This window comes from Brassica oleracea, chromosome C3 (assembly GCF_000695525.1).
Source record: "Brassica oleracea var. oleracea cultivar TO1000 chromosome C3, BOL, whole genome shotgun sequence".
Lineage (NCBI taxonomy): Eukaryota > Viridiplantae > Streptophyta > Magnoliopsida > Brassicales > Brassicaceae > Brassica > Brassica oleracea.
This window is the reverse complement of record NC_027750.1, coordinates 37,410,292-37,422,610: the sequence shown is the minus strand read 5'-3', so window position 1 is coordinate 37,422,610 and position 12,319 is coordinate 37,410,292. Positions and strand designations below refer to the sequence as shown.

General features: G+C 34.3%; 3 protein-coding genes across 3 annotated transcripts; 2 read left to right on the top strand and 1 right to left on the bottom strand.

Annotated features, from left to right (window-relative positions):
• The first annotated feature begins 1,012 nt into the window (after positions 1 to 1,012).
• On the top strand, positions 1,013 to 2,256 carry LOC106328084 (diphthine methyltransferase homolog). The gene is made up of 2 exons (XM_013766447.1): positions 1,013 to 1,383; positions 1,465 to 2,256. Exons 1-2 carry the CDS (start codon positions 1,077 to 1,079, stop codon positions 2,169 to 2,171), a joined length of 1,014 nt encoding a protein of 337 aa, XP_013621901.1. The 5' UTR covers positions 1,013 to 1,076; the 3' UTR covers positions 2,172 to 2,256.
• A 414-nt stretch (positions 2,257 to 2,670) lies between these two features.
• On the bottom strand, positions 2,671 to 4,034 carry LOC106328086 (glutaredoxin-C1). The gene is made up of 4 exons (XM_013766448.1): positions 3,755 to 4,034; positions 3,221 to 3,309; positions 3,037 to 3,135; positions 2,671 to 2,952 (listed from the first exon to the last, which is right to left on the bottom strand). The coding sequence occupies exons 1-4, from the start codon at positions 3,856 to 3,858 to the stop codon at positions 2,882 to 2,884; spliced, it is 363 nt and encodes a 120-aa protein (XP_013621902.1). The 5' UTR covers positions 3,859 to 4,034; the 3' UTR covers positions 2,671 to 2,881.
• Positions 4,035 to 4,652: 618 nt separating this feature from the next.
• Positions 4,653 to 5,873, top strand: LOC106330534. The gene is made up of 3 exons (XM_013768985.1): positions 4,653 to 5,098; positions 5,298 to 5,590; positions 5,818 to 5,873. The coding sequence occupies exons 1-3, from the start codon at positions 4,653 to 4,655 to the stop codon at positions 5,871 to 5,873; spliced, it is 795 nt and encodes a 264-aa protein (XP_013624439.1).
• Positions 5,874 to 12,319: the final 6,446 nt, after the last annotated feature.

The following is a 12,319-nucleotide window of genomic DNA, read 5'->3' as shown; positions in this document are numbered from 1 at the left end:
GATTTTTTTTCTTATATGTTATATTTTGAATTTTTTAAAATGACTTTCAATTACAAAAAATGAGGAAACCTTATATGCTATATATTTTTTTAAAACGACATTAAAATACAAAAATGAGTACACCTTATATGTTAGATTTTCTTATATGTTATATTTTGAATTTTTTTAAAAAGACTTTAAATTACAAAAATGTAAGTTTTCCTTAAGTATACGACTAAAAAAATTAAAATGACATGTATCAATTCGATGGTTGATTTGAAAGGTTTCAAAACCATATGGAAGATAAAAGTCAAAATAATTTAACTGTAGAAACAATACTGTTCACTTTTTTCAAAAACCTTCTTCATTTTTGTTTAATTTTATATTATTAAAAAAAATAAACAATCACATTAACCATATAAGATTTTTTTCTTATTATTTTTTTTAAAAATGACTTTAAAATACAAAAATGAGGACACCTTATATGTTATATTTTTTATTTTTTTAAACGACTTTAAAATACAAAAATGAGGACACCTTATATGTTATATTTTTCTTATATGTTAGATTTTTTCTTATATGTTATATTTTAAATTTTTTAAAACGATTTTAAATTACAAAAATGTAAGTTTTCCTTAAGTATACGACTAAAAAAATTAAAATGACATGTATCAATTCGATGGTTGATTTGAAAGCTTTCAAAACCATATGGAAGATAAAAGTTCAAAATAATTCAACGGTGAAAATAATACTGTTCACTTTTTTCAAGAATGTGTTTGATGGAAAAAATAAGGTTTTATGTCATAATTTATTTAATGTCCAATCCGATCAACCTATGATGTATTAATTATAGTTTTGTTCCATTATTTTTAATAAAAATTGATCTGATTCATCGAAAAAAAATTATATAATAACAATAAAAAATATTATATATATATAAATAAAATGATCAAATATATAAAAGAAACTATCGATAATATATACAAATAAATTTACTCAGTGCAAAGTGCAAGAAGCAAGCTTTATCCTACTCAGTTATTATTATCCCTCTCCTTGGCTGTTTAGCCAAGCAGTAGAGAATCTTGAGATCAGCAGCCATGGACGCAGCTCATTGCTACCTCGAAGGAAACGCAGACGCAGTAGAGTTCTGTCCTCACGAGCCTCACGCGAACTTGCTTGCAGCTTCTACTTACACACTCGAAGAAGGAGATCTCCCCTCTCGATCGGGCTCTGTCTATCTATTCGACATCGAACATTCTCGTTTGAATCTCTTACATAAAGTCGACACCACCGGAGTCTTCGACATCCGTTGGAGCCGCGGTGGAGGAGGGAGCTTGGCGCTTGCTCAAGCTGATGCTGATGGGTGCTTGAGAGTTTACAAGGTTGATGACTCTGAAGCCAAAGGTAACGACTTTATTGAGACCAAACTTGTTTGTTTGGTCTTTTAAGACGGATCTGAGTTAAAAGTTTCATGCTTTGCAACAGGTTACTCTCTGAGAGAAGTCGCTGGTTCAAAAATCAGTTCATCAATGTGTCTTTATCTCGATTGGGACCAGTCATCGACATCGATTGTAGTTGGTTTATCCGATGGCTCTGCTTCTGTTGTTTCGTTCAGTGATTCCAATCTAGAAACAGTCCAAGAATGGAAAGAACACGACTTTGAGGTCTGGACAGCTTCGTTTGATCTCAATAACCCTAGTTTGGTCTATACTGGATCAGATGATTGCAAGTTCAGCTGTTGGGATATCAGAGACAGTCCCGGGGACAATCGGGTTTTCCAGAATTCCAAAGCTCACACGATGGGTGTTTGCTGCATCTCGCCGAGTCCAAGTGATCCTTACTCTGTATTCACTGGAAGTTATGATGAAACTTTGAGGGTTTGGGACACGAGGTCTGTTTCGAGACCTGTGAATGAAATATCGGTGTCACTAGGGGGAGGAGTGTGGAGAATCAAGCATCATCCGTCTCTGAGCGGTGTTGTTTTGGCAGCTTGTATGCATAATGGTTTTGCTGTAGTTAAGGTTAGTGGTGGGAAAGGTGAAGTGATGGAGAGTTATAACAAGCATGAATCTCTTGCTTATGGAGCTGATTGGTATAAGGGGAAAGATCAGAAGCGGAGTCTTGTGGCAACTTGCTCGTTTTATGATAAGCTTCTTCGTTTATGGACGCCTGAAACTACGTTTGAGATTTGAAGTTGCTTGATCCTTTTTTTTTTTATTGTTTGCCTAGACTGTTGAATTTCAAATTGCAATGCTCTTTTCAATAAGAGCTTCAAGATTGTGTTATGGTTATATCAACACAGAGAGAGTCCTTAATTTACTTTGTCAACTTCAGAAGCAATATTATCGTTACTACACAACACCTGTAATACATAGTTAACTTCAAAAGCAATACTATTGTTATAGCACAACACCTGCAGTCTCCAGTGATTCAGCAAAAGGAAGCTACACAAATCACTTAATTCCATTAACCAAACCATGGATGCTTTGTCTAAACAAAGTTGACAAAGAGAAGCGGTGTTTTGTTTATTTGGTTTAAGGGAAAAAAATACAATTTCATGATCTAACAATTTGAAGACATAAGTTTCAGAGTTCATCAAAGCTTGTGACCAGTACACCCGCTTGAGTACGTAAAGACAAAAGCTTACCTTTCCGGTTACAAAGATGTCAAGTGGTTCAACTATAAAGAATCTCCAGAAGTTTTTTACTCAAATTAGTTTTCCATTAACCAAACTACAGCACAGCACAAACAGCAGTGTTAATGTTTTGTTTAAAGCAAAGTGAAAACCACAAGTATCTTTCCTTATTTGGGTACTTGACAATATGTAACATATAACATTCTTCTTCATTTCCACTGTTTATAGGACACTAGTTTCAGAGTTTTCACTCGAAGCTGGGAAGAGTTAATTGGAGATAGCACCAGCTTCAGTAAGTAGAGGCACAAGCTTGCCTTGCTTGTTACTCTCCATCACTCCTGCAAAAATACACCCAAATGTTTAGTTAGTTAGTTCTTCCGGCCATTAATGTGCAGAGAGTTTGTATAGTGTTGTTCTCTTACTATCACATCCACCGATATGTTTGCCTTTGATGAAAACATTAGGAACAGTGCTCTGTCCAGTCCACTCAGATAAAGCTGATTGGATCTCACCTCCATCACCTGTTAAAAGTAGAGCAATTAGTTGTCAATTAGGAGCATGGAACATATAATAACCCAAGGTTGACAGAGATTTTGGGTTTCTTACTCATCTCATCGAGCTCAAGTACTTTAAAAGTTGCTCCTAGCTGTGTCAACAGCTGTTTCACACTCTGGCAATAACCACAGTAAGTCTTGCTGCAATAGTGAACATGGATCAAACCTCAAGACTCAAAGTGAAGTACTATAACGACGAGATGTAAATCAAGTAGTAGACATATAAAAGCAAAGGGAAAAACTTTTGGGGACCTCTACCCTAAGCAATCAACATTAAGTAGCTTCATCTATAGCAGCACATTGACTTGCCCCTCAATAAAAACATGAGATTTCAAAAGCAGTTGACGATTAGTCCATTTGAAAACGAGCGAGATCAATCTTCCATTACTATGATATAATTCCACTGAATCCTACAAAGCCAACGAAGATCTAAAAGGCATGTCTGCGTAAAATTAAAGCAGAATCTCACAGCAAACGCAAAGACTGAAGCCTTTGACAGAGATAGAGACATAACACGCAAGTTATCAACGGAGCATCACAGATGTAAAAAAAAAAAAAAAAAAAAGAGAGACGAGAAATTTCAAACCTGAAGACAACGACAGGGTGAGCGGAGACGATCTCTTTGGCTTTGTTCACGACAACCTCCATCTCTTCCTTGTTCAATCGATTTCCACTGAACATAGAACCCATCTCTTCCTCTTACCTGAACAGTAGATATTCTTTGAAGGAATCGGACAGAACAACTCCTACAGATGCCTTTCGCTCGAGCTTCGTGCGCAATCTTGCTGGCTGTTCAAAGAATTTTATCGTCTACTTGTCTAGTTTGTGAGAAGACAGAAAGAAAGAATCGTTTACTTTTGTGCTTTCGTTAAGACGAAAAAAGTATTTATTTATTTTAAGGGTCCCATTATCTATTTAGTATTTATTTGATCTATCCGGGGTTTTTGTTGGGGATACAAGGAGATTGGGTTTAGAATCAGACCCGGTTCGTATTCCTAACCGGTCCGTCCTTAATGAAAAGATGAAGAAATTGATTTGACCGGTGATATTTGAAACAGAGGACTAGAGGAGATGAGATTATTAGAGCATCTCTTATCGCGGGTGCTTAGTAAGTCTCTTAGGATTAATTACAATTAAAAAAAAAATGAAGAAAGCAGAAGACATTGCTCTTAATTAAGGCCGTGAAGCAACGTATCTTACCGTGCACGTCTCAACAAATGAGAGGGTGGAGGTTCGGTTACGTGTTAAACGCGATCGAAGTTGCATCTCTCTCTCTCTCTCTCGAATCCTCTCTTCCGACGAAAGGCGATTTGTATCCCTCTTGGTGGCTTTGCTATCGTCGGCGACGTTTCCCTCGGTGACTCGCGTTGGCGACCTCAATCTCGGTGGTTCTCCTCGACGGCGACAGACCTCTCGCTCAGTGGCTCTCCTCAAATAGAAAGATAAGCGGTTGTTGTGTTCTTCGATTATGCATGTCTTAGATTATGCATCTTCTTGTTCTGATTGGTTGTTTTCATTTGTTATTTGTTGGGTCTCGTCGAATCTGTCTTTCGGTGGATTATAATCCATATACGCAGACACCAAAGTTTGTTGAGCTTCTAAATAGTCAACAAGACATTGTGTTTCGTTTAGTAGAAGAGAGTCGAGTTGCTGAAGATTCATCACAGTTTCGTTTAGTAGAAGAGAGTCAAGCCACTCCTGCGGAGCGTAGAAAGCGAAGGAAATGGACTCCAACAGATGATATCGTGCTCATCAGCTCGTGGTTAAACACGAGCAAAGACCCTGTTGTTGGGAATGAGCAACGATCGGGTGCTTTCTGGAAGAGGATTGCAGCATACTTTGCGGCCAGTCCGAAGATTGCAGGCCTTGAACAGAGAGAAGCTAGCCACTGTAAGCAGCGTTGGCACAAGATCAATGATTTTGTCTCCAAGTTTTGTGGATGTTATGAAGCTGCAACAAGAGAGAAAAGTAGTGGGCAAGATGAGAATGATATTCTCAAATTAGCTCATGAAATCTTCTACAACAACCATAAAAAAATTCAACCTTGAACATGCATGGAAGGAGCTCCGGAATGATCAGAAATGGTGTGAACTTTCAACCTCTAAAACCGATAGCACCTCTAAAAATAGAAAGTGTGAGGACAGTGCACAATCATCAAGCTCACACGCAACTGGTGAAGCTGATCAAGGTACCATTCGACCCCCTGGTGTTAAGGCAGCAAAGGTTTCTGGTAAGAAGACTATGGTAGAGGGGAAGGCGCTCGCAGAGTTTCAGAGCATGTGGTCCATCAAAGAGCAGGACTTGGCTATCAAAGAGAGGCTTTCCAAGATGAGTCTACTTGATAGTCTACTAGCCAAAAAGGAACCTCTAGCTGATTACGAAGAAGCTCTGAAGAAGAAGCTGATTAATGACATGTTGTCTAGTTAGTTTTAAGGTCTCAAGGTCGTGTTGTTTGTTCTTTGTTTCTGTTTTAAGTTCTTGTGCTTGCTTCTAAATCTGTTTCTTGTTCATGTTCATCTTCTGTTTCATTAATGAGAATGATATGCTGTTCTGTTTCATGATTCTTGTTGTTCTGTTTGATGATTCTTGTTGGTCTGTTTCATGATTCTCTTGTTCTGATCGGTTCATTGATGTTGTTGATTGTTTCAGGTTTGGACCCTTTTGCAACACACAAGTATTGGGAGCATCTGTGTCACGGATTCTGATTATTGATTCACATGTCTTGTTGTTTAGTCTCTTGTATTCTCTTGTCACGGACTCATTAACCGTGTGTAGGCTCATGTCACATGTGTCACAGACTCATCATCTGTTGTACTCACATGTCTTGTTTTTTGTAGTATCTTGTATTCTCATGTCACGGAATATTGTAGTCTCATGTCACATGTTTTGTATTTTAGTGTCTTGTATGCTCATGTCATCAAATGTTCTATCTTATTAGAAAGTTGTATAAATGGAAGTGTATGCAAGCTCTTTCTTCTCATAAGATCAAACGTTCTTAAGTTCTTTCTTCTTTCTTCCCTCTCAAGTTCTTTATCTACACACATGATAAAACATAAGATCAAACGATTCAAAATATTTATCTAAACACAAGTTCCATCTCAAGCTCTTTCTTCCATCTCAAGTTTTATAAACAATTTTCATCTCATGGCATTTTCTTCCCATAACACTTATGAATGAGTAGATGATGAAAATTTTGATCAATAGCTTAATCAAACATTCGAGAATCTTTTCGTTGATTATGGTCGTCAAGAAGATGAAACGAAGAGACGGAAAAAACGAGTTTATATCAAAAGAAATCGTGAAGAAGGTCACACACACGGTTATGGAATGATTATTTCAGTGAAACTCCAACATATCCTGATATTTTTTTCCGACGCCGTTTTAGAATGAACAAGCGATTTTTCATGCATATTGTTGATCGACTCTCCAACGAAGTTCAATACTTTCGGCAAAAGGAAGATGGTCTTGGAAGGTCTAGTCTCTCTACACTCCAAAAATGTACAGCAGATATTCGTGTCTTAGTGTATAGTACTGCGGCTGATACAGTCGACGAATACCTTCGGCTCAGTGAAACTACAACTCGGTTATGTGTGAAAGTTATGTGTGGAACATTTTGTGGAAGGAATAATAAATTTGTTCGGCGATGAGTACCTAAGAAGACCAACACCGGCTGATCTTCAACGTCTACTTGATATTGGAGAGCATCGTGGATTTCCCGGGATGATAGGAAGCATCGATTGTATGTATTGGGAGTGGAAGAATTGTCCCACATCTTGGAAAGGGCAATATTCTCGTAGTTCGGGTAAACCAACAATCGTTTTAGAGGCGGTTGCTTCATATGATCTCTGGATATGGCACGATTTTTTTGGACCTCCATGTACCTTAAACGATATCAATGTTCTTGATCGCTCACCTGTTTTTGATGATATAATAAAGGGTCAAGCTCCGCAAGTCACTTACTATGTCAACAGAAGAGAGTATTACTATCTCACCGATGGTATTTATCCGAAATGGACAACTTTTATCCAATCTATTCCAATACCACAAGGGCCTAAAGCAGTTTTATTTGCTCAACATCAAGAAGCTGTCCGAAAGGATGTCGGGCGTGCTTTTGGAGTCTTGCAAGCTCGCTTTGCCATTGTTAAAAATCTGACACTTTTTGGGATAAAGTCAAAATTGGGAAGATTATGCGAGCATGTATCATACTCCATAATATGATAGTAAAAGACAAACGAGATGGATACACTCAATTTGATGTTTTAGAGTTCCAACAAGGAAAAAAAAAATGGAAGTTCACATGTCGATCTCTCGTATTCTACAGATATCCCTACAACTATCGCCAATATGATGGGTGTTCGAACTAGAATTCGTGATAGACGACTGCATCAACAACTGAAAGCTGATTTGGTTGAACATATATGACGTAAATTTGGACGTGATGAAGACAACAACTGAGCTCAGATGCTTATTTCAAATTATTCTTGTTTATTTTACTAATCTTTGTTTTTTTTGTTTTTTTTTAAATCTATGTTTAATATGTTGTCTTTTGTTATGTTTTATTTAATAAATAAATTTTATCTTTCCTAAAATAATGTTTAATATTTTTTTTAAGAATCCCTACTTAAGAAACTTGCAATGGAAGATAAAATTTGAGGGGTCTCTTAACTAAAACTCTTAATATACATTTATTATTAAACAAATGTTTAAGAGATCCTAATAGGTCTCAAGGGATAATGGTGGTCTTAGAACAGCGTTAACGTTCGTATCTTAACACGAGTTTCTAGAAATTAAATAATTAAAATAAAAGAAAATTAGGAAAGAGAAAATTGAGATGCTCTTAATTAAGAGCATTAATAAACAGTGTTAGTCCTGACACATATATGTGTAACATATTTATTGGTTCTGTTTTATAAAATAAAAATTTATATATATATATATATATATATATATATATATATATATATATTTATATAATATTAATTTTTTTTCCTTTTAAAATCCTATCATACGGTTTTAGCGTTAATGCTGATCTTATAGCTAAATATCGATCTCCTGTCATCCCCATCATCTTTCAGGTATGCATGCAATTACTCTCTTTGCCACATCAACACCTCTCTACAAGTAACATTTTTGAAAGGAATGTTTTTGGTTTTGTAGGTGTATAGACTTCATCAGCTGAATAGAGCCGGCTCAATTAGTGACAGCAATGTCGTTAACGGTTAAACGAGCAGAGTGCAACAGTTGATGATCTTGCAATCAAGATATCGCTGGGTACGCTTTTGAATGTGATAAAGGTTTTAGGTGTGATCAATCTGGTCTATCTCAAGCTTCCTCATGTGGTTATCATCACACATCCACAAAACCAGTCTTAGTATGAATTTATGAACATCTTTCTTGCTTAATTATGGTGCAAATCAAATTAGAGAAGAGAATAACCGCTATAGAATTAAATTTCATTGGAATCATAGGATCGTAGAATTAAAAACTGCCAATAAGAGATTTTTCTATTTATGTTAATTGTCTATGGTTATCATCACATCCTCGAAACCAGTCTTAGTATGAACTATGAAGTTATGAACTATTTATCGCTGTAATCCCCTTAGTTATGGTACAAATCAAATCACAAAAGAGAATAATTGCTCTATAATTATGTTTCATTGGAATCATAGGAGTAGAATTAAAAACTATCAATAAGATATTTTTCTATTTATGTTAATTGACTTTTCTTCCTAAAATTAGGAATGATTCATTTTTAGGTGGGCATGTCTCCTTGTCCGAGAAAGAGTCCATAGTTTTCTCTTATTTTTTGCTTCATTATCATCGTTTGGCTGCAATTTTTTTTTAAAATACTTGATTACAAGATAATGAATGTCGTTGTGCACAAAAAAAAGAAGAAAAAAAATGATAATGAATGTAGCGACTTGTTCGAGGCCACGATCAATATGAGAAAGACTTAATAGGCACGGAGAATCGCTTATTTTGTATTGCCAACCTTCAAGGCAACTAACGCCATTTTATATTTTGACGTCATTGCTCTGCAAATTGGCTATATCTTATTGCAAAAGATTTAGCAAACAAAAAAATATCTAAACTGAAAAGCTAACAAACAAATTAGAAGATGAAGAAAGAAACTAGTTACCGGTATTCGATTAATGAAAACCCTTTGTCAAAAAAAAAGAGAGATAATGAGAATAAACTTATATAAAAATGTTTAGATATCGAGAGAGAGGTAATGTATGCCATAAGGTAAAAAATCGATTTCAATACTACAGAGAATAGTTATTGAAATATCGATCTTTTAACACTCCCAAGGGCCAAACATGATGAAAGGCATTTGAAGGTTAATATATGCAAAAGATGGCCGCTCTGCCTACAAAAACGACATGGCATGCGGATGGAAGATTTTTGCACATCATACAGTCATATCCAAACTATTTCGAAGTTGATTCATATAATACATGCATTATCATTTCAAATATGAAAAACTTTGAAGCTAACCTACTACTTGAACAAAATCATAGACAACATTAATAAAACCTGGATTGTTCAATAGATTTTTCCAGAACGACCAACTATTTGATGAAGGTTATATATCCAACAAATCTACAATAAACATTACCAACATATAGACAAGCAACACCTTATGTGGAGTTGAAAGAGTAGCTAAAACTAAAAAGGAAGAGAAGCCCAAACAAAAAAAAAAGATAGTATAAGGAGGAGACGCAAAGGAGGCTTCTAAAGTTATCTGAGGATATGCAAAGGGGGTTTGGTTTATATAAGGTTTCATAATTAGGTCAATAGAGGGTGATACTGAAACCACTAGTGGATGGTAATATAAATGGAAATAAAAGAAAACGGGAATTCATTTTTCTATTAAAAGTAATAAATTTTTCTGGTCAGCTGGCAGATGATATTTTGAAGGTACGTGAATGTTACGGGCAGCTGCCCAGTGAATTAAACAAGTCAGCAACTTGTCTGTGTATAAGCCAGCCTCGAGACTCCCAATTGATATTCCCGGTTTAACTTGGTTAGCTAATATAATTAGTCTGCTAAGTTTCGGTTTTTGGTTAAAATCTTACGCAAATCAAAACTGAGAAAACAGTCAAATAAATACTGTACTGAACTTACACACTTTTCATTAATCTAAAAAACATATGAACTTGTGTCGACCGAGCCAAATTAGGTATAACTTTAGTCAACATTAAATTTCACTTAATCAACGTTTATTTTTTAGCTGAAATCAAAACAACGTTGTTTTGCTAAAATTAAAATGAACGAAAACATTTTACCGTAAAAATAGTACTATTACACATTTTTGCTAAAAATGAACTTTTCATTGATCCAAAAAAATAAACCATTGATCCAAAAAAATAAACTTGTTTTGTCTGACACAAATTATATATAAATCAAGAATCCAAAGTCCGAACCAAAAATAAATTTATATTTTTTTGGACCAGTGAAAGGTTTTTTTATCAGGAAAAAATGTATAAGTTCAATACATTTATAGTGAATTTTGTTTTTTTTTTTTATCAAAACGACATCGTTTTGATTTCGTTAAACTTAAATGTTGACTTAAGCTATATTTAATTTGGCTCGGTCAACACAAGTTTATATGTTTTTTGGATTAACGAAGAGTTCAAGCTTTTTTGGCAAAAATATGTAAGTATTATGAAATAAATTATAATTTATAGTATCGAAAAATTTAAATAAGGGCGAAATATTTTCCCCGCAGAAAGAAGATATACGATAAATATGCAAGAGAGAATATTTACTATGAACAGGGAGAATAGAGATGAGATGTAATGATTCTTTGTTTATAAACTCTTCTTCTTGTTTTTGGTGTACAAAAGAGTGAGATGAGTGATGGTATTTATAGTGAGCAACAATACATAAAATAACAAAGATGGTGCTTATAGTGCTTGGTGAGTAGATGATCATAGTGCTTGGTGAGTAGATGATTATAGTGCTTGAGTTGGTAAAGGAGTGGAGGATTAGTGTTTGGTGAGTAGATGATCATAGTGCTTGAGTTGGTAAAGGAGTGTAGGATCATTTCAAAGTTTATCTTATAACAGTAAGTTCATTATTTATCTGACTGTTTTCTCGATCAAAAACTCAATATTTGGTTTAGTTTATTCTAGTCTTAACACAATCTACAAATTTTGGTAAGATGTCTTACAAATGTCACTTTTTAATAGTTTACTGAAATTCATCACTTATGATGAAAAGTAATTCGTATAAACTCAATATTTGGTTTAGTTTATGTTTATAAATATATATATATATAGAGAGAGAAATTATTAATTTATAATGGTTCATAGAAATATTACCATCTTATTATTTTATCGAATTATGACATATTTTACACTAGCATAGTTTGAGAAAATAAAATTTTATTAATTTTTAATATTTATTAATTTATGAAATATTAGTTTATAGAGTTTTCACTGTGTGTATATATATATATATATATATAACTTACATAAACTTATGTTAGAGTGGAATTTATAGTCTCCTTTATGCTAAATCAAACTTCAAATTCATGCAGAGGAACTTACGAACAAGAAGACATCCAGCTACTTGGTGTTTGTTACCTGCGCAAAAGAACTATACCAGCGTAAATGACACATGATCATTACGAACACATTACACAACTGGGTCGCAGTACTAACGTTGAATGGGGCCAATGAAACCAACTTATTAGTTCATTGAGGGTAAAGGTGTCATAACTCGGTTAAACAAATTTTTCATAAGCTACTTCAGTTCAGTTCATTTATTATATGAACTAGGTAATAATCCGCGCAAGGCGCGAAATGTGATTATTAGTTTCATTATTTTTAATAAAAAGACATTAAATATATTTAGTCTGGATATTGGTTCGGTTTTAAATTATTATTTTTTTGGTTTTTAATCTTCTAAAATATAACTATTATTTTAAATTAATATTTATTTTAGTTTATTCGGTTGAAATGTTGATTTTTTTGTTTTTTCCGGTAAAAACCAAAAATTAGTATTATTTGTTTATTTTCATGTTATGAATTTTACATAGTCGTCATGTCGAACTTCATATTATAGTTTTTAAACAGATAATAGTTTAAGAAAAAGAAAAGAAAATTATTAAGACAAATTATTTCGCTACAATTTGGTCGGTAGT